At 32.2% G+C, this 26789-nt stretch overlaps 1 protein-coding gene across 4 annotated transcripts in view; it reads right to left on the bottom strand.

Moving 5' to 3' along the window:
- The window catches only part of MYO6 (myosin VI), a 191479-nt gene that overhangs the window by 5480 nt on the left and 159210 nt on the right, over positions 1 to 26789 (bottom strand). For 2 of the 4 annotated variants that reach the window (XM_007484224.3, XM_016431160.2), the window contains 9 exons: positions 26512 to 26662; positions 23441 to 23649; positions 22634 to 22712; positions 18961 to 19121; positions 13250 to 13288; positions 12019 to 12122; positions 8529 to 8660; positions 5131 to 5157; positions 1271 to 1489 (listed from right to left, as the gene is read on the bottom strand). In XM_007484224.3, coding sequence (XP_007484286.1) covers positions 1271 to 1489; positions 5131 to 5157; positions 8529 to 8660; positions 12019 to 12122; positions 13250 to 13288; positions 18961 to 19121; positions 22634 to 22712; positions 23441 to 23649; positions 26512 to 26662 — 1121 coding nt within the window. The remainder of the gene's footprint in view (positions 1 to 1270; positions 1490 to 5130; positions 5158 to 8528; positions 8661 to 12018; positions 12123 to 13249; positions 13289 to 18960; positions 19122 to 22633; positions 22713 to 23440; positions 23650 to 26511; positions 26663 to 26789) is intronic. The other 2 variants (XM_001365803.5, XM_007484226.3) reach the window with 2 other exon arrangements.

Below are 26789 nucleotides of genomic sequence, written 5' to 3'. Positions count from 1 at the left end.
CACAAAATCTGCAACTGACTTTCTTATCTGAAGTATTTAGCTAAAACATTCCAGACAAAAAACCAAGACACTTTGGATGATATAGCAAGAAATAATATTGGCCTAAAAAGAAGGCATGAAGAAGCTAGTATGTTAGGCACAGAAAAAAAGAGTTACTGTTAAAGGGGAAATATATTTGGTTATAATTTAAAATTATAAGCTTGAAGCTTTCTACCTGTGTTTTCAAACTAAGAAAACTGTTTTTATTTCAGGAGAGGGGCAGGAAGTAGCTGAGATTCTGGTTTAGAATTTTTGTTACAACAGTCCATATCTTTGACAAGTATTTCCCAAACTGTTTTAATAAGTTATCTTCTTGTACTTTTATATAAATTATATTTTTTAAGTATTCATAATTCCTCATGGAGTTCAGAGACTGCCTTCTTTCTATTTATGGTATCCTTCAGAGCAGTTTTTTTTATATCATGAACCTCTTTGTCAGTCTGTGAAGCCCTTCATTGGAATAATTTCACAAACACATAAATACCTAGGATTACAAAGGGAACTGATTTTTATTAAAATAAAGATAAATGCCTTTCCCTCAAGTAAGTTCACAGACCCCCTGAAATCTATCCATGGTCCCTCTTGGGTGTGTACAGATTCAAAATTAAGAACTCCAGCTTTAGTGTTTCATCCTGTGTGATTAAAGTAATCAGAAAAAGTATTATATTCTTAAGAAGCTTTTCAAAGAATGTTGCCATTGTGGTTGAACAAACTGGTGCCTAGATAAAACATTTGTAATTCATGAAATATCCTATTTCTAAACACATATTCATTCCTCTAAATGGATAAATCTGAAAGATCCTAATATACATGCCACACATCAAATGATTTTAGATTGGGATCTTCTAATATCTTTTTAATAATCACTGATAGCTGGTCATTAGGATTCTATTCAAAGATGCCTATTGATGGGGACCTTCATTTGTCTTATATAGGAGTGGAATTCTTTCAGTCAATTGACTTTCAATTACTTTCTCTTTCCAAGTAAATGTAGGGGGGAAATTTTTCCTCTGATCCATATAAGAAACTTTAGACGGTTCACATAGGTAATAGTAAAATGAAAAGCTATATATAGTAGCAGATACCAAAACTTTTACTTAACCATAATATTTTATTTCCAATGAAACAATCTCTAAATTTTTGCTGTGTAAATATATTTAAGATATGTTGCAAGCTCTTGTTTTTTTTGTTGTTGTTGCTGTTTTGTTTTTTTCACATACAACATACGTACCAGCTACAAGTAGGATAGGTGGTTTGTCAGGATGAAGTTCCATTTGTCGGGCAATCCAAGGGCCATCAAAATGTGCATACCACCAACCTTTCTTCTTATTCTGTGGATCTTTGTATTGGTCTGCAGGGCGAATGAATGGAATACGGAAATAGCGTTGCTGCCGATTCATTTCAATCTCCTGCTGTCTGGCAGGAAGCTGAGCTGTTGGATTCTGCTGAGCTATTATATAAAATGAAGAAAGTAACAATAAAGACTGGGGAAAAGAGACAGAGCAACTTTACATGACAAAAGCCCTTTTAAAAAAATCAATTATTCAGTTTAATTGGAATCAAGGTTCACCATAAATAAAAGGTTGCTGTAAATAACTAACATAAGAATTGAAGTGTGGGTTTTTTTTGTATTTTCACTTTTCAAAAAATTGTAAAAAAAAATCTCCTCCGACCTATGCAAGAAACTATAAAAGGTTCATATAAGCATCATCAACATGAAAAGCTATGTAGTAATATATACTATACTTGACAATCATCACTTGATTAAATTTATATCCTATTTTTCCTCCAACCAATTCAAAATGATAGCTATAGAAAGCAAATAATGTGACAGAGGTATTACCATGGTTTTCTTTTTTAATGAAAATCAATGTGACAAATCTAATGAACATAAACACTGTCAGATATATCCATTTCAATTGATAAGCATATCAAAAACTGTTCCTTGAGCAAGTGAATATGTATTTTAAAATGTCAAACTGATTCTGGCAAATCAGTCATAGCTCTTAAGCAAATAACAGCATAATATATTGACAGAACTTTCAAATAATTTTTGCAATATTTTAAAATCCAATGAAAGAAATAAGTTGGAAATATTAAATTATCTCTTACGCCATGATATGCCAATGGAGAAAGGAAGAATACTTGCTTTTCTGCTAGTCCATGAAATTGAGTTCATATCAGTCCTTCCATTGTTCAGTTTCATACTGAACAGTTGGATTTTTTTTTTAAAACCAGGAAGTCTGGGATATTTCCCTAAGGTACAACTTTAAATCCTTAGCAATGAGCTTCCTTTTAACCTACTTAATATACTTTATATTTACAACTTGAAATACAGATCAAAATTAACCCATTAAAATCAAGGTTCTCACAATGAAAAGATATGTACAACAGTTTTTAAAAATTCTAAGAACAGATATTATAAATAGCCAAATAATTTTCCTAAAAGTTGCAGAATGCATAATAATGTTCTTATTTAATTTCTTACCAAAAAAAGAAAGAATTAATCAATGAAACATTTCCTTAAAAAACAAATATAAGCAAAAAGCAACAAATGTTAAAAACAAGTTTGTTAAAAAACAAACTGTTTGCTTAAGCAAAGCCCAGAATAGTCCAAAATATAGCTCCAGTTTTGTTAATGAGCTGAAAAAGTCCCAGCACCTTTTGAAAAGAATCCAAAATTTAAAAGAGAAATGCTCATTATTTTTGTGTGTTTTTATACCTACAAAATACTATTTCAATTTTGTGCTCAAATTTCAGGATTTTAAAATCACCTATCAAACAACTCTTTAGCTTTTTCAAGTAATCTATAGGAATCCAGCGTCAAGTTTTCAGAGAATGAAGAATGACTTTACATAATACACTGTTCAGATTTCCAAAGCACTACAGACAGTGTGGTGTAGTAGAATGAACAATCAACATGGTGTCAGAAGACTTTCTGATTTCAATTTTGGCTCTGCTCCTTACTTCTTATATGACAATCAACAAGTCATTTCACCACACTGGGTCTTAGTTTTCCCATCTGTAAAATGAAGGGGCGGCATCAGCACACCTCTAAGTTCTTTTACAGTTCTGAGTCTATTCATTTAATATGACCTGATCAATTGACGGCCTTCAGAAATAAAAATAAATTGGCAGGTGATCTAAGAAGAAACAGAATAGTAGGTACTATCATAGTACTTATTCAAAAATACTCAGTTTCCTCCATCCTTAAAAAACTCTCAATCTGTTGATCTCTGCTATTATCACCCTTTATCTTCCCTCCCTATTGAGACTAAACTCTTTGAGAAAGCCATTAACAATAGCTGTCCTCCCTTCCTTTTCTGACCATTCTCTTCTTTATTCTTTGGAGTTTGTCTTCCAACTTCATCATTTAACTGAAACTGCTCTCTCCAAATTTACTAAAGATTTCTTACTTGACAAATCCAATGGCCCTTTTCTAATCTTCATCCTTCCTGATCTCTGTAGCCTCTGACATTCTTGATAACCATGCTTTTCTTCATAGTATCTTCTCTCTAGGTTTTCATAACACTACTTTCCCCTGGTTTTCCTCATAACTATCTGATTGCTCCTCAGTCTCCTTTGCTGGATCCCAATCCAGGTCATACCCACTGATCTTGGATGTCCCATCAACTGTTCTAGGCTCTCTTTTTCTTCTATATTATTTCACTTATTGGCCACATCTGCTCCTACAGATTCAATGATCTATATTGATGATTCTTAAATCTACTTATACATTTATAACTTTTCTCCTGACTTCTGGTCTCATCCCTCAGCACCTACTCTCTGTAGAGCCTCTGTACTCTGTACTCAGGAACCCTGGAGGCTATAAGCAGGGGAAGAGGGAAGGGTCTAGAGAGCTTGACCCCCACCTCTGAATGTCCTCCATTCACTTTCTGTCATAGAAGGGGTGAGGTAGGGAGAGGCTTGGTATTGCATGGACAGTGTAGGTGGGGTCACTCAGGTCCTACTCCTTCCTGAAAGGAGGCTACCATGGCTACCCCCTAGCTGTTGCCTATATCCTAGCAATATTTTGTTTGTACAGAGTTGTTTATATTTTGTCTCCTATGTGAACTTGAAAATAGAGACTTACCCACCTCCTTTGTATCCCCAAGCCCTAAGAGTAATACCTTGTACATATCAGGCACTTACTAAATACTACCTGGCTAACTAAATGATTAATAGGAGTACTAAAAATTTTCTGGGAACCTAGAAAGCAATCTCCGCTTGCAAATCTAGCAATGCTGGTGTTAAAAATTAAATAACCTTTTAAATAACTTTTTAATACACTCATTTTTTTGGAAGTTTTATATCTAAAACTTTCAATTATCAGGCTTCCTTTTTTTTTAAAATACATACACAACATATCAGCAACCTAATGGCATCTTATCCAAACAAATCAATATTATTTCCCTGATTTTAAAATTTACTCAATAGTAAGTTGAATCAATGATTTTGTTATCTAAAAGAACATATCATGTAAATGAAAAACTCTTCCTGACTAATTCATCTGTTTTTTTTTAAAACAAGAATTGGTAGGTTTACTTTCTAAGCCTGAGCACACATATTAACATCCAGAAACTGTGTCTAATCAAAATGCATAGCAGTTTACTGGAATCAATCTTTTAATGCTCTAATATCATCACCGAGAAACAGATACTGTTTAAAAACCATCACCTAAAGTTAGTTCGGATTCTAAATAAATAGCTGTTATATTAGGATTACAGTGTTTTGCTACAACAGAAAGAATAATATCCCTTCATTGTATAAAATGCTTGTTATTTTTAAAAGGTGGTTTTATTAAAATATTAAATGGTAGATTAATAGATTTAATTAAATTTACCTCCGCATATATGTATGGTTCAATAAGGAAGGCATAACATAAGCATAAGCAGTTTAGTTTTAATATAACTGCAAGTAAGCTTTCTCAATTCAAAAGATATTCAACTATATATATAAATTGGAACAAAATGAATAAATATGGCACTAAAATTTAATAGAAAAGTGTAGCAAAACACTGATTAATTGAAGTTAGAAAGTTCAACCCATCTTCCAGTTAGCTTATAAATTAGTTAGGATCTTCCCACTTACGTGAATTGTTCAAAAATGGTGCAAAATCTGTGAATAAATATTTCATATTGAAGAAAAATATAAACATGCTATTATAATTTTTTTAAAACATTCCATAATTCATTAAACTCATCCTTCCTTTTAGGTGACAAATAGAATTTCATTCTAACATGTGGGTGCTTGTGCTGATTAAAGCTATATGTGGAGCAGCTAGGTGGCTCCCTGGAGCCAGACCTAGAGACAGGAGGGTTCAAATTTAGCCTAAGACACTTCCTAGCTGTGTGACCTTGGACAAGTCACTTAGCCTCAATTGCCCAAACCTAACTGCTCTTCTTTCTTGGAATTGGCATTTAGTATCAAATCTAAAACAGAAAGTAAGAATTTTTTTAAACTATGTGCATGTAGTGCTTTATGATTTTTTAAAAATAAGATATTTTGATTAATTAGATTTCAGGAATTCCTATTTGCTTCAGGTATGCAAAGAATTGAAAGGAAAAATTAATATCTGTCCTTAGTGGTGACAGTTGTGGGGTACAAAATGAGAACATATAAAATATGCTATAATTGATCTTTGATTTAGTCCCCAAATTTTCATATAAAAAATAAAATGACAGCTAAAACTATTAAAACATTTGTAGTCATTAGGGATGAAAGAAATACAACTTCCAGATAACAGACTCAATTTGCTCATTTCTTCCAGTATCCCTGGTCATGTTTATGCTATTTCTCATTCCAAAGAGCAACTAAATAACAGGTATTAGGTTAATAGTTTTGAGCAATTAAAAATCATGAATCAATATCCAGCCCCTCCTCCATCTTCCCAAAAGAAATAACTTGAAGAACTTCTATTTATAAATTTAATGAAACTGGTGATATTTAAGAAATCACAGATAAAAATCTTTTACTAAATTACAAAGTTTTTGGTAATTATCTTAATTTGGTCTAATTTACAACTATAATAATTTACCATGACACTTCGCCATGATGAAGTCACTAATATACAGTTAAACTTTTGTTAATTATTTGAAAATTATCCTCTCAATTTCTTTTTTAAAATATAGGATTCAATCCTTGAAATAAAGATTTTTTCAGAAAATTCTTCTACTCAAGATCAGAAAAGAACTATTTAGGTACAATGCTTTCTAAAATAGATTCATTAAGTTTTCTGAGACACTAATAGCTATATGATGTAGACAAACCAGACCAGACCCAGGAAAGCATTTCTTTGGTTGTTGTTGTTGAATTGACACTGTTAGATGATATAAAGCTATCTGTTAATGTAACCCAAGAAATGAGCCTTGGTTTGGGAAAACATTTAAATTCCTCTTTCTCCTGTGCTCACTTACTTTTCTATCTTCTGAGAGGAATGTGACAATGTGTATTCCTGCATACAGAATAGCAACAAAACAGTTTTCTAAAACTGCCATTTTGATCATTATACCTCAAGAAAACCTAATAGAAAAGTTCCTGACAAAGTAACATACTCAAGAACATGGTGAGAGAAGACTTAAAAGACAGACTTTTGTCAGAAAAGGCAGTTGTTGAAATCTATAAACTCAAGAAGAGTACAGATAGGGTGAAAACAAAATCCTAGAATACTAGAATTAAATGTTATGTTTAAAAGATGGTTTTATGATGAAAAAGGAATAACTGGCTACGAGTGCATACCAGGAACTGAAATGCCCACAAAAAGAATCTTCTCATTCTTTAAAAAAAGATAACCTTTAATTTGACCTATCATTCCCTCAAGATATCATTCCTTTGTTTCTTCTTCTTTGTACAGGCATACTCCTAAAAAAAGGCTTCACCCTTCTGTTCAAGAAGCTTCAGTAGTTGGCTACTATGATTGGCTACTATGAGCAGTTAGAAACTTTTCTCACTTTTCAGCAATTAAACCCCTCAGCAAGCTAGATCCAGCCTATATTTCTAGACTGATTATATATTTGCCCTTCATATGCTTTCTGCTTCAATCAACTTGTCCCCTGTATACACACTTATCCATATAGCTATACCTTTGTACAGGCTTCCCTTCCACACTTGAAAAGCTCTTCCCTCTGCCCCCTAACAATTTCTTAGAATTCCTAACAAATTCCCTCAAGGTGGCACCATATTCACAAAGTCTCTTCTGATGCCCCACATGCTAGTGCCCTTTCTAATGACTATGTATTTCATCTGTGAATATCACTCTAGTATGATGTAAACTCCATGATGACAGCAAACTTTTCCCTTGGCTATTTGTCTCCCCAACATACCCAGCACAATGTCCAATATAGACATGCCTTAGAAATGCTTACTGAGTAGTTGAATTTACTACTCTTAAGTAAAACAGGATGCTCTAAAATGATTATGACAAATCCAAAGAAAAGGAATTTCTAAATATTGGTAAGGCAACACAAATTCTGAAGGTCTGTTTTGGGCACAATATTACAAAGGGCAGTGACTGTGTCTTGCTATTATATTTAGAAATTAACTATAAACCTGGAGAGGTCACTGGTCTGATTCAGGATTATATTTATCATTTGTGTTCTTGTTTTAAAATGGTATATGTAGCAAAATTTTATTATTTTTAATCCCTAAACTAAGCATTTTAGTGTAGGCCACAAGTGGTCTCCATCATATCCTACTTTGTTTGATTCACCTTTAGTTTTGGGGGAAAGACAACTTTATTGCTGCATAGTGAATAATCAATAAGTTAAATGAGAACAAAAAAAGCAGTTTTGGAATTTTATGGGTCAGTACAAACATATCCTTAAATTAGGCAATGGATTTGGAGTAAAGAAGACATTATGTTGAAGAAACAACAATATGCATTTATGAATTATGCACTATTATGTATTAGGCATTATCCCAAATGCTGGGGGACACAAAGATAAAAACAGTCCCTGTCTTCAAGGAGCTCATAATCTAAAATGTATTCACAATATCACTGAAACTCAGTTTCCTTGTCAGTAAAATAGAGATGATACAATCTCAGGTACTCTGCATCCTAGGACTATTCTAAGGATCAAGAGACATTATATGTAAAATGCATTACAAAGTTTAGAGAGCTATGTATAAAAATTAGTTATTATTATTATACTAAGCACAAATATAAATGATTCTTAATCAACCATTCTTAGAACACTATTAGTAAAACTAAACAAATTTTAGCATTTTCAAAATAAATTTCTTAATCCTTAATAATATGGCCTTGAGAACAAGTAGAACAGTAATTATATTTATGTAACATAAAGTCACCTCAATTAAAAATTATGTGTTCAGTGATTTAAAGTTTACAATTTGGGGAAAATTTATATCAAATCTTTCACCAAAATACTGCGTATTAATCACCTTATGTATAGCTTGGTAAAATAACTATAATAAGCTCTTATTTTGAAATTCATTGAGGCAGACTCTTCAAAGTTACACCTAGTTCTTACCATAGTCAGTAACTGATTTTGGTGCACGTTGTTCTGTTTCTGTGTTGCGCTTCTTGTTCTTGGATTTCCAAGCATGGTAGACTTTTAGTCTTCTGTGAAACTCTTCTCGACAAGCTGCCAATAATTCAATATCTATCAAGTATAAAAAATAAGGCAATGAGAAAAAGAAAAAAATGTTCCATTTCCCCACAAAATAATTCTAAGGCAGAAAGGCACAATGTTGTAATGAAAAGAAAGTCAGGAAGACCTGAGATATTGTCCTACTTCTGATCTATACTAGTCATATGAAACTTAGACAAGTCCCACAAGTCAGGACCCAAGCGACTCTAAAAGTTTACATTGAAGAACAGCTACCAAATCATATTGGTAGAAGAAGTTTCATTACAAGAGTATTCCTTGCATTAATGAAATAAAAAATCCAGCCAAAACAAAAATGCTTAAAAAATTATCTGAGAGAAATTCAAAATAGCTACAAATTCAAGGATAAATTGAGTTTTTTCATTACCAGCTCTGATACTAAGTGGATTTGGCCTAATGTAACTCAAGTTTACAATCACAGCTTAATGACAACTAATAGAAAAAATTATGCACAATACTCTAAGGCTTGCGAAGTGTTAAACATACACTATTGCACATGATTCTTTGGCTATATTCTGCTCAACATTTTAAGTAAAAAAAAAAATTTGAGTGATTACATAGATGATACACTTATCAATTTGAAAATAACAGAAAATCATAACAACCAGTATGGTGGATAAAAGATATGAAATCCAAAAGCATCTTAAGAAGTTGAAGGGTTGGGCAAAAGAAGAAGGAATTTAATGGGGATAAATGGAAAGTCTTGCATTTGGGTTCAAAAAATAAACATACAAGTAGAGGACTGAGGTGGGGAGGAATCTGGCTAGATTGTGGTTCAGATGAAAAATCCTCAGGATTTTGTAAAACTATAAGTTCACTACAACATGACATGGTAAATAATAGAGATAATAAGATTTTCCTTATTTATTTTATTTGCTTATTATTCAGCTTAATCAAGTAAGCATTTAATGAGCACTTAAATACATGTAAAAATGAAAAGTCCTTATTTATGGATTTTAAAATGCAGGAAATGAGTTATTTTGTAGTTTACTTAAATCATTCAGTTAGATAGCAATAAAAGAGTTCTGGTACTTAGTTCTAGGGCTCATTTTAGGAAAAACAATTCAGAGACTAAAACAGAGAAGGGTAAGAATGGTGCTTAGTTTCAAGGAAAAGTACAGTGGAACAAGATATCTCTCTTCAAATATTCAAAGGGTTTTTATATGGAAAAGGGATCATATTTATTTTCCTCCACTCTATAAGACATAAATAGGACCAGTGGATAATAACTACACCAAAGCAGATTTCTATTCAATGAAAAAAAATTTCTATTAATTAGAACTGTGAAAAAAAAGTAATGAGCTCTGTCTTAGAAGGCAAAAACTAGAAGTCTTCAAGTGGACATTGGATGACCATGTTTTCTGAAACATGTAATGGATTCTCATGCCTCAGGTAAGGGAACAGCTAACAGAATTCCATGCCTCTATACTCAGGATCTTTGATAAAACTAGACAAAAATGAGGTGCTTTGTCTCTCAGACATAAAAATCACTACTTAAAATACTAGTATTTAATCAAAGAAGAAATGGAATGATTCAATTAAACTTCACAAATATTTAGGTAGCTAGATGGAGGTAGATAGCCTGCTCAGCCAGGGGTTCAGAAGGATTTGAGTTTAAATTGAGCCTCAGGCACAAACTGGCTGGGAGATTCTAGGCTTAACCTCTTAACACTTAACCTCAGCCTCAATTTCCTCATCTAATAAAAGAAAATAATAATAGCACATGCCTCTCAGTGGGGATGGAAGAGCCAAAAGAGTAGTTCATAATTCTAAAGCTCTTAGCACGTGGCTTGACACAAACTAATTGCTCTATAAATGTTTGCTATTATTAAGCATGTATGTAACAGTGGGCTCCAGGGACATAAAGCTAAACACGACATAGACCCCTCTCATAGCACTTTTGATCTAATAGCATGTGAAATATATATACAGAAATAACTATCACACAAAGGAAACCAGTTGAAAAGAACACAAAATTTAAGGAGGAAGAGATGTCTTTAAGCTGGGGTAGTAGAAGGTGGTTAGGAAAGGTTTCCTAGATAGGGTAGCACTTAAATTGAGCTGAGAAGAAAGGGAGAAGGGGCAGCTGGGTAGTACAGTAGATAGAATGCCAGACCTGGAATGGGGAGGAATGGGGAGGAATGAGAGAAGGAAGAGGCGGAGGAGAAAGAAAGAGAGACAGACAGACACTTCAACAGATTCAACAGATGACAATTAGATGGTAGAAAGGCAAAAAGGAGAATCCATTGCAGATATAAGAAATGATGGGAATAAAAATAAATAAGAAAGAAGATGGCAGAAGAAAATGCAGGATGGAGAGCAAAAGGAAAATAATATGAATAAAGGCTAGAAAGGTAGATTGAAAGCCAAAATATGAAGAATCTTAAGTGGGTTCATTTATATTCAGTAGGCAATGAATAGAGAATGCAGCATTAAGAAATAGGAATGAGAGGGCTGGATTGAGAAAAAATGGTAAAAATGGATAAAGCATTAAAAAATTGGCTATTTGGGGAAGAAGATAGTACACTGAGTTTTGGACATGATGAATTTGACCTGCCACAGGTGAACCAGGATGAGCTTTCTACTGATTCTGGGCAAATATGAGAAAGCTCTAGAAATAGGTTTTGATATAGAAATTTAAAAGTTGTCCTAACTGAGGTGAGAATTTAAATCCATATGAATCTATGAGACAGCTAAGAAAGTAAGTATATAGGAAAAGGATAAGATCAAGGAGAGAAACTTAGGGAATAACCAGTTTTATATATAGTGGAATGAAACAAATAGGTTTAAGGAAGAAAAAATTGAGAAGCAGGAGAACCAAGAATATACTATTTCATGTAACTGTTCTCAGTCCTCCATAATCTTAGTGCCTTCCCACTAAGGCAATGGTCAATTTATACTGTATATTTCTTGCTGTACATAGTTGCACATACTGATTTTTGCTTTTCTTTGCATCCCCATAGCTTCCTAGTGCTTATCATAGTATATGGCATATAGTAAGAATTTAATAAATTTTTGTTGGCTGACTGGCGTGAAGAAAAAAAGAAGGCATGCACTGAGTGGTCATTGGGAGGAAAAGAAGCAGAGACTTGGAGTACTAATCTGATTTTTCCCTTCAATATCTGATGTCAGGGTGGTCACATTTCTTTAAATATCTTTCTTATTGGCATGAGCAAGAGGAAGAAGGGGCATATTATATTTTTCTTTTTCTTTTTAATTTCTTGGAACCAGGGGAAAATTAATAGAATAATTTTCACTACTTTCACACACAAAAAAAGATTATTTTAACCAAAATATAATTATGTTCAAGCTATGGAGCCTTTATATATAGTCCTTCTTTATACAAACTTACCACAGGAGGTATTGATTGTATCACGAAGTTCTGCATATTTCCATTTACTAAGATCATATTTCTTTGATCCAGCAGCTGCTTTGGTGGCCTGAACTGCAGGACCTCTGTAATCATATTTTTATTTGTTAGAATAAGAAATGTTTTCTATACCAGCAAAAAAAGTTAATATTAATTAGTGCCGTGCAAATAGTAGGTGCTATATAAATGTTAGTCGTTATTATAATAATTACCATAATTATTAAAGAAATCAAAAAATTTTCATCACAATATGTAAAAACTTATTTTCTAAAAAGATTGGATTCAGGAATTATTAGCCACTGCCAATAGACATAAGTAAAATTCCTTGTAAATATATCAATATGTTTGAGCAAATCGTAGCAAGTAAAAACTAAAACAACTTTTTGAATTTAAGATTCCAGAAGTTTGGCAAGAAGCATGTATAAGGGAATCAAAGACTGGGTTCAATAATCTGAAATAAGATATAAGCTACATAGCTTATATGGAGCCCATGATAAAGTGACCTAAACTCTTTCAGCCTCAGTTTCCCAAATTGGCAACAATAAAATCCAACATTAAGTTACTATGAAGATATGGTCTGTAAGCCATAAAGTATTATATTAATTGTGAATTTAATATTACAATGTAAATCTTTAACAGGGAACATGCTTTACAAAATCATTATAAAAGACAAGGCTTTATTTACAAACTATTAAAAGCTTTAACATTGGTTAAAAAATTACTAAAGAAGGCAAGTTACTGAGATTTCAAGTACCCTTTACTGATGGTTTAAATTTTATAAATAAAATCATGTAAATGTCACACACAGTAAAATACAAGTTTGACTTTTGATAGAAATTATTCAAATTACTAATTTCATCATCTGGTCTATATACATATGCAGTTCATTTTATAATTTTTAAAATTATAATTAAAATGTTATTAGCTTATATATTTTGATAAATACAATAGGCCAGATTCTGCCAAGTGAGAAAGCTACTACTACCTTTGATTGGGAAAGTAAATTAATTGGATGAAGCAATATTTAAGTATTTTAAAGCAGTCTGCATAAAATAATTCCAACAGTATTGATGGTATAATTTATAAGAATGCCCAATTTGAAAATAAGAGTAGATTAGTCACATGATAGACTCTGGCCTCATAAATCAAAAAAAAATTACTTGACAAGTTGATTTAATTGAGGGAATCATCATTCTAGTTCTACTGCACCAACCTAGCCAAAAGTTCTGACATTTCTTTAGCCATTTGTTCTCTACAAGAAAATCAGTAATATGACAGAAATGAGTAAAAGAAACATTTTAAATACATTTTTAAATTCCAAAAGTATAATTTTCATTCACTTTCATGTAATATAAAACATCTGAATTTTAATAGTAGAAACAAGTTTACTGATTCCACTTTTACACAGTCAAATAATTTTTATTATCTCTAAAGTGCATTAAGTTCCTAAACACTGCTGCTAAGTGACAAATTAACAGAGCAAAAGTTCTACTCAAAATTCTTGAAGATTAATAGAGCACTTCTTATACTTATTGCTGAATAAAATCACATACACTTTTCTATAAATATTTAAATGAAAGTTTGTCTCTGATTTTAAATATGAGATGTGTACAGTACATAGAGATCATTCTTCAAAATGGAAGCTCTAATAAAACAAGGTTATCATCATGTGACATATAATTTGCCTATTGCACTCTTGATCCTTAATATGAAACAGCCAGAACATACATATTTTATATATGTATGTGAATATATTTTACAATGTAGAGATTCAAATAAAAGTCAACTTTTGATGAAAATACTGTCATTATAAATAAAGTATGCTAAAAAGAGAATAATCGAATAAGTACTATCTATAAAGAAATAAATGATTCTGACCTTGCCAATGATTTTATAAGAATTAAAAATTTGCTACTAAATCTGTTAACTATCTTTTTTACTACAAAGATTAGTTTCTTCCCAATTCTTGATATAGTATTCAATTTTGGAAAGAGGGATGAGAATTGAGCTATTTACTCAAAGAAAAGAGCTCACTTCTCCAATGTTTATTTTCTTGCTCTGGAATGTTCTTGTCCTTCAGTTTTCAGACTTCTCATTAATATCTACTCTATGAACTCATATTGTAGCTCAGTAACTGAAATAAGTATCTACATTTCTTTCATACAGATATAGATACACAATTCTTCATGTTAATATTTATATCCACATACACTTCAGAGGTAGGTAGGTAAATAATTATATTTATTAAGGAACAAATTGCCAATAAAATAATGTTAATTCTAACTTTTGGTTTTCAAAAAACTAAAATCAACATTCTAAATTAAATTTTCCTATACAATCTAGTTTAATAAATGTAAGAATCATTGCTTTTTGGCAGTAATTTTTCCAAGGCACAAGTAGAGTTTCTTGGATGAGTATCATCAGTTAAGCAATTTAACCTTGTGTCTCAAGAGGGCAAAATGACTCTTTTGTTCTCTTCTTCTCCATAATATATAAAGCTGCCTTGAGGTGAGAATAGAAGCTCACCCAAATGGTCCAAAATTAATCACAGATTTATAAGTTTTTCAGGAACTTTTTTACAAAAATGAGTTCCAGAAATTTAGGTAAGTAAAATAAGCCTTAAGCAAAATATACAACTAAGAGTATAATTTCTTTGGCTTTGTTATAAGTAAAAGAGAGTTGGTCTACCCTACTCCTCACCTCAATTACCTAAAATTCCCAGTCCCTGCTCTAGCTAATTCTGCACCAAAACCCCCCTTAGTTGATATTAAGGCACTGGTCGATGGTAAGCTTGACAGGGTCCAGGGAAAGATCCCAAGTCCTGATGGACTCAGAACTCACTCACTAATAGCTGCACTTCATGGATTGAAGGCATATTGTTGGGGATGTAGACTCTAAATGAACATCCTAGAGTAAACAACAACATGGAAATGAATTCTGATCAAGGACACGTAATACCCAATGAAATTGTGTGTTGGCTGTGGGAAGAGTGGGTGGAGGGGAAGGAGGGAAATAATGTGATTATTGTAACCAAGGAATAATTTTCTAAATTGACTAAATAAACTTAATTCAAATGGAAAAAAATAAAAATAAACTAAAAAAAAAACTAATAGCTGCACTTGACTGGGTGTTGAGTCAGGCTAGCTTCAGTTCAAGGATCTTCTCAGGAGTCAAAGGTCTTAACAGCAATGGACAGGTAAAGGTAATCTACCAGGTAGCTTAGCAGCAAAGCCTCCTAGATGCTTACAGTCAGCAAACCCCCAGAGAGACTCTCACTGCTTCTCAGTTTTCCAGCTCAACCCTCTTTTTCAACATTCCAGAATTCTTTCCCTGTTTGTCTCCTGCCTCCAGCCTCAGCATCTGTTCCCTGTAAAGCACCCTCTCATGCTATAACCCTCATCTACTTATAACAGCTTTTCTATCTCTCAAATCTTTCAAACGGTTTTATTAACTTGATTTTTTCTTCTCTAACATCCTACTTCTCAGTTTATATCTTATAATCCACAACAGCTTTTTTCCTATTTCATATTTACTCTGAAGTTCCTTAAAAACTCTGCACAGTTTTTCTTAACTTGAAAAAGCTTACTAGCCTTCAATCACTTTTATTATTTAATCTATCTCATAAATGGAACTATTTAGACAACAATTACCTGATGTCCCATCTGAATAATGATGTAGGGTGTGTATTGAGAAATCTAATTCGTGATGGGGACATCACCAATCTTACTCCTTAAATCATGCAATCTTGGTTTGAGATTACTGTTCAACTATTTCATCATGAGGATTAGACCTAAACTGTCCCTCTATCTCCCACAAAAATTACTCCCACAAAAATTACAGTTGAAAACTCTGTAACATAAATAAGGATTTAAATTTGTTTCCTCGCAGACACCCATATGTTAATATTAAAATCCACATGTGTGCAGCTTTTAAGTAAACTTCTAAAGAAAACAAATTCTATGTAAAATAATCCTAATTCTAATTTTTGGTCTTGAAACTCTTGATGTCAATATTAAGAATGAAAGTTACTACCTTCTCATTTTTTTATAACTTGTAGAATTTTTAAGTAGCCAATTAAACAGCATTTATTTAACTTCCATGTGATAGGAAGATATAGCCAATAAATTTAACAAGCATGCTTGCTAGAAATGGATACTCTTCCCTTCTCTAAGTCAGATATATTCTCTTCACACACATACATAAATGGAATTTTTCACTTAGATTTTATTATGTAGAAATTAATTCATACTCATATGTAAATTGTGAAACTCACAGTTTTGGAGCTTTGCCCAAATGAAAATATAATTATTCAAATGATTATTTTAAAATGGTAAGATGATATACCTTACTTTGATCCTTTTGCCAATGTGAGGAGTTTCATAAGAAAATGTGCATTCATTAATATATAGTAAAATCTGCTTGTGAGATTCTTTAGGAACATAAATTCAACTGATTTTTTCTATATTTTAAAAATATTACAAATGTGGACAAATGATTCTTAGCAGCTACTGAATAGGAATCCAATCTATTAAAAGGAATTTTTCATTCCAGTAATATACAAATGCATTTATAAGTATTCTTCAAGAGTTATAGCACATCATATTTTAAATTATATGGAATTGTTTTATTTCAATAATTCTTCAGGGCTAGCATTTAGCTATTCCATAACCATACAAAATTATAGAAAGATTTCAGTCACGGGGACATCCAAATAAAAATGGTGTATAATTAAACACTAAATTGTTCAGTATTAAATATAATTACTATAGGGTTCCACAAGGACTGAAGTAGTTAGGAAATGCTCCATAAAGAAGAAAGGGCATGAGCTTTGATAAAATTTAGACAGGAAGAAAGGAAAGCAATCCAGAAATGAGAGAAAAAGGAACCAAGACCAGCAATATTAAGAATATTACCTTTGACCTAAGTTAAGGAAAAATGAAACTCTCTTTTCTAAAGGAAGAAATTCTACTGCCATTCAAAGGCTCCAAACCCTGAATCTGAATTTCCTCTTAATAGTATTCAATGTTTGTCTGAGTATCTCAAGTCAAAAATAACTTTGCATTTCTAGTATACCAAAAGTCTGAATAGCTCTTAGTACATTTTTTCCCACAAGAACCTAAACTCGGATAAAATTTTAGTACAGATATGCAATGATGGAATTTTACTTATCTCTATAGTTGTATGTACAGGTTTAAAAAATGCAGTCATATATTTCTTTTCTTACTTCTAGCAGGTAAAAACTGGCAACATTTGTTGAAGATACAATATATGATAATATGCTTGTTACTCAAATTTCTAGGAATGGCAAGGGATTATAATTCAGTCTCCTCCCTGTCGTCACCCTACTTTCTCATATGGTCAACTCTTCCAAATGCTGACTCAAAACTTATCACAGCTTGTCATGGAACATGTGCCCAATCAAAGGAAAGATATGGTAATAATGTATAGTCATAAGGCTAATGGCAGCAGATAAATCCAGTCACCAAACTCTATGACGAGGATTTTTTTCCTTCATTACTTCTAATCTAAAATTCTGATGACAACAACAATAGCTAGGAAGCTTGTAATCATTCATCTATTAAAAGAGCCTGAATACCTTGAATATAATTAAAATCAAGAACCAAATCTAAGGCATTCTGTGTGTTCCTTTCATCATTTTCAACTGAGGGAAAAAATTTGGCTATTACTCTAAGAAAGTGGAGCTGGGGGGATATCTGATTTTGAATACAAGTTCTAGTGTTAAGGGTTAAGACAGGGAAATTATGCCATCTTGTGGTTCTATTTTGAAATTTTTAGTTAAAATAGGCATTTTATAAAGCTTCTGAAATCATAGGAAACAATGCTATAAGATATGTGTAACATAACCAGATATGTTTAACATATATCACACATATATTATTATATTTGTTCTTATGCATATTAAAAGATGGTAAGAGTTTTATATATGCTTATAAACCAAAAACACTTTGGAACTCTATTTCACCACCATGCCCTAAAAATTCCAAATAGCTATAATTTCTAGGTCTCTTTTTAAGGGAAAAAAAAGCATGCTATAAATTTTTAAAAAGAAAAAAAGGCCTAAAACTCTATTAAGAATATCCAAGGGGGCAGCTGGGTGGCTCAAAGGATTGAGAGCCAGACCTAGAAACTGGAGGTCCTAGGTTCAAATCTAGTCTCAGACACTTCCTAGCTGTGTGATCTTGGGCAAATCACTTGACTCCCATTGCCTAGCCATTACCACTCTTCTACCTTAGAACCAATCCAGAAAGTAAGGTTTTTTTTAAATGTCCATATTAATATTTCTTCCCCTGAAAAGTTGATATCTTTAGAGAATTCAAAAACCTAGGAGGGTTAAATATTTTCATTCAATTTAACAAATACTACTCAAAATTGAGACTCACTTGTAGTATAAAACTGGGAAATAGTTTCCTTCTCATTTTATGTGAAAGTGTATATATAAATACCTTGTCCTGGAGAAAATTCAAATGCTAGCATCAAAGCTGTCAAGTGCATCATGGCTTATAATGATTGATTTCCAAGTCAGAGTTTAATGAAAAACTGTTTGAGAGAATTATTTTTCCATTGATTGGATTTCTATATAATGTAGCATATATTCCAGGAAATTTTACTAATAAAAACATATGAGATGTTCACTGCAAAAGATTGACATTAACTAAAGCAATTCTGAAATAACATTTCTTAACAATTAAGTAACTTGTTGGGAAAAAAAAACAACAAATTTAATGCTTTTTCCTAAGTATAAGGCATGATGCTTATAGATAAATGTTAAAGTATATTTTTAAATTAGCTACAGAGGAGGAACAGGTGAGGTTTGTTTTCTTCTTTTTCGATGAGATAGGTCATAAAAGAGAAAGTGAGATTAGAGACATTTTTTACATTATAAACAAAACCCAACCATAGTACCTGCGTAATCCTAAATCAATCTGAGCTTCTTCACTGATGAGCTCTGCTTCGTTCTGGGCAATCCTCATAGCAAGTTCACGGTCACGGCGTTCTTGTTCAAGCACTGCCTGCTGTTGGGTTTCTTCTTCGCGCTGTCTGGCTAATTGTTCCTCTACTTCAGCCTGTATTGCAGAAACAATTTTTCTCTTTCACTTTTTATCCACTAAATAAACAAAATTTGATCACTTCTTCAATTGGGTGAAGAAAATAACACTGATATTGAGCAGTCTTATGAAATATTAAGGCTAATATTCTGACAGTAATGTTTTCAAAAGTCAAAAGACTTAACCAGTTTTCAGTAATAAAAGACCTAAGTCCAAGGAAAAAAACATGTGAATTGTGAGCTATCATTTTCATTATTTTGACAGGAAAAAATGAAATCAACAATTTATTGAGACGCCTTTTTGTTTTCTAAAGGAGACGACTAACATCATCAGTGACATATTTAAAGCTGATGTATAGCACAGAGAAAGATAAATTTAAATAAAGGCAAGGCATTTCTAATGCAATGTTTTAATTCATGTGAAATTGATCAATTTTTAAAATATTGTACTTTCATGTATATATAATTTGATCCCATAGCACTTTCTATTTCTCAGGTACTTTTAACATTATTCTTTATACTTCTATTTATCTAAGTACTAAGGACTCCTAAGACTTCTTCCTACTATGCTATAAACTTTAGGAAGCTACTATATTGCACATAGTAGGCATTTAAGAAATATTTGCTGAGTAAATCAAGGCATAAAAGGGGAATATACCATACTACTGTAATTTGAAAAGCAGAGTTTGCCCATGTAGACACATTTATCTCCCTTCTGTACTATAAGCTCTAAGGAGAGCAGGGAGCAGTTCTTATCTTAATTTTACAACTTAACATAGCATAGAGCTAGGAATCTATGTTAGTGAACCTCAATAAAGTTCTTTTACAGACAATTTTAATATGACATAACTGATTTAAAAATAAATATATTCTCAAATAATTGCTCTGTCTTTACTTAGGTGATACCATAATGGTATAACTGAGAGGTAGTGGAAAGGGTTAGTTCTAGTAATTTATTTCTGTCTTTGCCAGAAATTAACTATGTAATTTTGAATACTCCTAAACTCTGTGAATCTCCATTTTACTATCCATATAATGAGGAGACATGACTAGGTAATATCAAAGGTTCCTTAAACTTAACCAATAATTCAATCCAATTCAATGAGCCCTACAAAGCCAAAAAAGGAATTCCCTCAGAAAACTGAAATTCTCTTGGGGGAAAACAGCATGTCCACAGTCAGGGCTTTTCAAAAGAGAAAATGGACAATAAAGACAGAAAACAGAAGAAATGGCAGAAATCATAAAAGATCTGATAAAGCCAACGTATGCTTTGAAGGAAGATAAGGATTATAAGATGCAGACATAATAAGGAATGTATCTGTGCAAAGGTACAAAAATGGATGAAAGAATCTCATGTGCAAAGAAGAACCAAACTCATGTAGCCAAAACCATATTGCAATTTCTAACAAAATTAATAAAAATATAATATAACAGAGATAATGTCAATTTATGTGTTTCTAAATCAACACGCAGCCAACAAGGGTCTGTCTCTATGAGTCTGACACCACAGATGCAGAGGGGAGAAAGAACAGGCCAATCTACCTAAATTAGAGAAAGCACCAAGGAAAGTAACATGGAATACACCAGAAGGTTAAATGGGACCCAGAATTTGGAAGGTTTTAAATTACAGTATGTGGTGTTCATGTTCTCCTTAGGTTAAAAGGAAATCATTGAAGATCTTTTAATAATGAGTGACATTTCAATCTGTATCTTAGAAATATCAGTTTGGAGGTTATATTGATGTTACATGTGAGAAGAGAGACTAGAAGTGAGAAGCTCAATCAGGAAGCGATTGAAATATATTAAACAAATTAAAAAATTTCACTTGCTAACATTTTTGTCTAGTTTGTTCTATGAAACCACTGCCAGTAATTACTATTACAAAGTTTGTAATCACTACATATGTTAAGCCAAAAAGAGTTGAAATTGCCTGTTCTAAATTTATAGAAAATGTCTCTAACAGAGGCATGTTCTAATACGCAACAACAAATTTACAATTTTGTCATATTCACTTACCTTTCGACTCATTCTATAAAATGTAGTTTAAAATGTTTATGTAATGACCTATTTGTTGAACTTTGTCAATTTGCAGATAGGTATAGAGCACCACACATTTGAACAGTAAAGTTCATATCTGGTTTGAGCCTTTGACGAAGTGCAAAATAGATTTAACTCATGCTATTTTAGTTTACCCATGGAATCAGGAAAGAAAAAACTGCTAGAAAAGCAGATCCGTGTGCCTGGAGACTTTGGTGGTAAGAGTTCAGGAGGGGGGAAAGAAGCACAGATGTGAAAAAAATTTTGAAATAATAAAGTGCTCAAGAAATATAATCTTTTCATGTGTAAGACAAGGGTGAATTGGAAGAGAGGCAAATGGCAACAAGAAATCAGCTGCAATCTGAAATTTAGGAACTAATTGGAGAAATTTCAGGGGAAACTGGCAGAAGAAAACATGGATTAAGGTTTGGAGATAGTGTTGGTATGTTACAGATTATGAATATACTAATTTTACTGATTATTCCAGCAGTAGCAAGTTGCAAGGTATATCTCATCCTTCTTACCAAAAGGAAAGCAGAAAGGCTGGGTCTTTCTCAAAACTGCCAAGTAAATAATGGCTTTTCTCTGTCCCATTCCAATTCCTTCCTTTCCACTGCCTTCCTAGCACCCAAAGTATTCATGCTTCTCTACCAGAACTTCTGTTCCCTAAGTAAACTATCCTACAAAATTATTTCTTAAAACTAGTGACAAACAGTAAAGGGCTTTGAAAAAGGTAACAATAAATTAGGCTGAAGGAACTGTTGACTAAAGGAATATTTACCCCAAGGGAAAAAAAAAGATTTAAGTAAACATGATTTATTATGTTGAGAGAATAAAATCATTCTGCATAACTAAAGAGAGACAATGTATAAAACTATAAGAAAAAATAAAAACTTCTTCAAAATTAAAGTTGTCTAAAAATTGAATTGATTGCTAATCATAATGAGTTCTCTGCTACTCAAAGTATCCAGATGGGCTTCTGTCTCTGGGAGGAGAGGAAGAGAGGGAAAGAGCGTGGATCATAAAATGCCAGAAAACAATCATTAAAAATCATATCAATGCGTTAAAAAAACCAGATGGGTTCCAAATCCCTTCCAAATATGAGAACTCTGCTTTTACATGTCTCAACAAGTTGGCATATGCACCAAGCATACCCCTTCTTAAAGTTGTTCTTCCTGGAAATACAATGGGAGTCATTAGCACTAGCATTGTAAATAATGGAAAACATGAGTGATAAACCCTGGAATATGAACACATTATTGAATTTGCCATTTAGACCTAATCCATTTCTCTCATACCTGCATATTCTTAAAAAAAAATCTTTACTTTCTGTTCTAGTAGCACTCTAAGATAAAAGGGTATGGGCTAGGTAAACAAAGTTAAGTAACTTGCCTAGAGTCACACAGTTAGAAAGTGTCTGAGGCCAGACTTGAACCCAGGTCTTTCTGACTCCAGGTCTGGTGCTCTATACTACTATACCCTGTAGCTGCCCACCTGTATACGTCTTTCATCATCTTCTCTCTTCTTTCTCTCCTCTTCTTCTTGTTTTCTCTTTGCTTCCATTTCAGCTTTCCTAGCAAGAGGAAAAAATACTTAGATAGTAGAAAAAAATGTATGGCATAAGTATTGAAGAACAAAAGTTATGGAGAATTGGATGGTTCCTTGATCACAGAAGTTAAATGCAATTTACAAAAAAATAAAACTGACTTGAAGTAGATACACAGTAGAAACCTCTTGATTGAAATAAAAGAGACAAATAATTACCATCTAAAACCTGCAATGTGGAGATGTCTTTCAGTTCTTTTAAAGGACTTAAATTTAATTGATACAGTTGTCCTAATTGCCTCAACTAGTGTTTTTTTCCTTTTGTCATAAAACTCATTGTGGTAGATATCACTTACAAAAGTAAGGGAAAGAAAGTGGTATTTTGAGAGGGAGAGGCAAGGATTATAACATAAGAGAACTCTCTTTAGGCATAAAGTTCAGAAAATTCACAGATATAAATTTATTAATAGAAACTTCAGTTATAACTTCAACCTTCAAAGTTCTTCTATTGACATAACAATGAAAGTTTTATAATTTTTGAAACTATTAAATAATTTAAATATTAAATTAAAAGTTAAAATAATAGTTAAATATTAAATAAATTAAATTAATATAAATACATTTAAAATGCATATAAACTGATAAATAATGAAAAAATTTGTTTTTAAAAAGAATATTAATGAAGATTCATCAACATCAACTCTTCATTTACTCTACTAATCTCTAAGACAAGGAATAATGGTTAAGATCACTCACATCCGCCTTTCTTCTTCATCCTTTTTTCGGCGTTGCTCATCCTCTTCAAGTCTTTTTCTCTCTTTTTCCATTTCTTCCTGAATTTTCCTCAATCTTTCTGCTTCTTCTTCTTGTTTCTTCTTTTTCTGTAAAGCACTAAGGAGCTGCTCTGAGCTTTTAACCAGTGAATCATATTCTTTCTGTATCTGCTCCCTTGTCATGAGAGTGGACTAGGAAAAAGAAACAAATTTTTAAAACATCAAAAATAATTCTTGTCACATTATTTGGCTTTTTCTATTATTCATGAAATCAATTATCCACAAATACTAATGAAGTGCCTTTGTACAAGGAACTATTTTTACATCAAACACTGAAGGTACTTCCTCAACTTTAACATTAAAAAATAAAAAGTAGTTAAAGAGTAGTCACTAATGAAAACATCTGAATATCAAAGGCAAATTTATAAAATGACTAAATATGAACCCTTCTTTGTAATTTTCTACTATTTAATTTTCTTTGGAATTTCTTACTATTAAACTTAGCCACTATGTAAGTCAGCAAATTTTAATCATCTACAATGCTCCCATCTGAAACAAAGGAAAGATGGTACAAAGGCATATTTAGGTGTGAAAATACATCATATGTAACAGGAAGAGGAGAGCTGACAGGGAGGTGTTAAGAGGAAGGAGAACAACAGGAAATAGCTACAATAAGAACAAACTTTACTGATCCTAAAGGGAGTATTAAAAAAGAAAAAACAAAAACAAAAGTGAACTAGAATTTGGAAGAGGGGTACCTATCAATAAGGAAATGGCTAGATGAACTGTGAATATAAATGTAACTGAATAACATTTCATTATAAGAAATTTTTAAACAGATCGCTTCAGAGAATGTTGGGTAGTATGAACTGGTTATAGTAAAGCAAGTTGCAACAGAAAAAACATCTTATTCAACGATGTAACTCTGGAAAGAACTCAGCTTTGAAAAGTTTGAGAACTCTTATCAATGAAATGACAATATACATCTCCAAAGGATCTATGACATATTTTGCTGAAGTATGCTTATTTGTTTCATGTTCCCCGTTTTTGTTTTTAATTACAAGAAAATTGAGAAAGAAAGTTATTAATAAGGATGGGGGGGGGCGGCATTGAAACACTTTTTTAAATGTCCAAAAGAGAACATTCAAAAGGTAGCATAGGCAGGCAAGATGGTTTTGGTAGCAATGTTTGAAATATAAATATATACTTCATATATTTATGTGTATGCATATACATACAAACAGTATGAAATAGATTCATTTTTAACATGCAATCATTTTACTACATTGTAATAAAAATGAAAATGTTCTTTTTTGTGTTCAGATAAAAAAATTTAAATTAAGGGAAGTATAAAGACTAAGAGAGATGGAATTTTCAAAAACAGGAATTGAATGAATTCTATAATCTATAAGGCGAACAAGTTTGACTTTGATTCCCAGAAAAAATTTTAAAGCATATTATTAAGGTAAGAAACAAAATTTTAAAATTGAAAGCTGTGGTCACAAAGAGTCATCATGACTTCATCAAGATAAGCCATGTCAGCCTGATCTCATTCCCTTAAAGAGAGTACTTCGATTGGTGAATAGGGGACTAGTATGTAGATTACCTAGATTTTAGCTAAGTGTTTTATAAAATTTCTCATGCGATTCTTGTGAAAAATATGTGAAAGATATAACCATATCTCTTAAAGCTAACTTTGTACATTTAAATGGATGAGAAAGCTTGGTTGAATGGCCAGATCACTGATAGTTCGAAGACAACTTGAAAGGAAATCTTAAATTTAGTGTTTCACATATTTATGCTTGTTCCTATGCTGTTGAACATTTCTACTGATGATTTGAATAAAGGGAGAACTGACAGGCATAGCTGATATATGGAAAGAAAGAATCGGAATCCAAAATTATCTTGACAGGCTAGAATAATACTGGAGAAAATCTAAAAGATAAAATTTAAAGGAGATAAAATTTAAAATCCTACATTTGCATTCAAAAAATCATCTTCAAATATATAATATAAAGAAAGTATCACTAGATAGCAACTATTCTGAAAAGGAGCTAGGAGGTATAATAAACTATAACCTCATATGCATCAATAATACAACATGTTAGCCCTAAAAGCTAATGTCAATTTAAACTACATTGATAAGTAGTACTTCTAACAATTCCACTATATTCTGTCCTGGTCAGACCATATCTAGAATATTTCATCCACTTCTGAGCACCACATTTGAGAAATGATACTGATAAGTTGGAGAATATCCAAAGAAAAGCAATAAGGAAGGTGAAGGGCCCCAAGACTATGATATGTAAAGCTTGCTAGACAGAACTATCAAATGTTACCCTAAAAAAGAAAAGGCTTCAGGGTATATGGTTGCTATTTTATGGTCCTGGAAGAATTGTCACAAGGACTTTGACTGGCTCTGCCTGGATCCCATGATCAAAACTGGCAACTGGTAGAATCTACAGAGGCCAAACTGGACTTGATGTAAGGAAAAACTTTCAAACAGTTAAAGCAATCCAAAAGCAGAATCAGGCTGGCACTGGGGGAAAAAAAAGGAAATGAGGTCTTCAAAGAGGATGATAGATGACTATTTATTGGATAGGTTGTAAAGATTCCTATGAAACTAAACAGTCTCTGAGGTCAATTCTTGAGATATTGTGATTCTTTGAGTTTCCAAATGCCGATGGTCAATTCTGTCCTACCTATTCAAAAAGTAAGGTTCTGCATCTCCAAACTATACCTGTTTAAAGGTTTTACCTATGTCCTTCAGAAGTATTTTTCCTTCTCCTCAAATACAATTATGTAAGAGAGAAAAAGAAAAGCACAGATTACACAAATGAGATATTAACAAGCCCTATCTTTTCCAAATAAAACTGAAAAATAAGGTCAATTTGTTCTAATATTTTCAAGTTCGTCATTATACAGAAATATATTTAATATAATGCACTATTTTAGTAACCACTTTCACAGCCAAAGTTTTGAGAAACATAATTTCAAAAGATATCAAAGCATAATCTTAAAAGAAAGAAGTCATCTGGACTAAAAACTACATACCTTAATTTTAGCTATCAGAGCATCAATAGAAACATCAAGATTCTTGATCTGCTTGATCACTTCTGGTTTTCCATCTTTCAAAGCATTCACTACTTCATTAAATTTGTCAAGTCTTTTTTTCAGTGTGCGTACTTTGATAAGACCATCAATGCTGGGAAAACAATCCTTCATTAAAATTTAATATGTCACTACCAAACAACTAAATAATAGAATTTTCATTGACATTGAAAGATACATTTTAAATGTTTCTTTTAGTGTATTGACTTCTTCTCTTTTAA

This window comes from Monodelphis domestica, chromosome 2, assembly GCF_027887165.1.
Source record: "Monodelphis domestica isolate mMonDom1 chromosome 2, mMonDom1.pri, whole genome shotgun sequence".
In the NCBI taxonomy this organism is placed as follows: Eukaryota; Metazoa; Chordata; class Mammalia; order Didelphimorphia; family Didelphidae; genus Monodelphis; species Monodelphis domestica.
The sequence above is the reverse complement of the archived record's forward strand: the minus strand, read 5'-3'. Positions and strand labels throughout refer to the sequence as shown.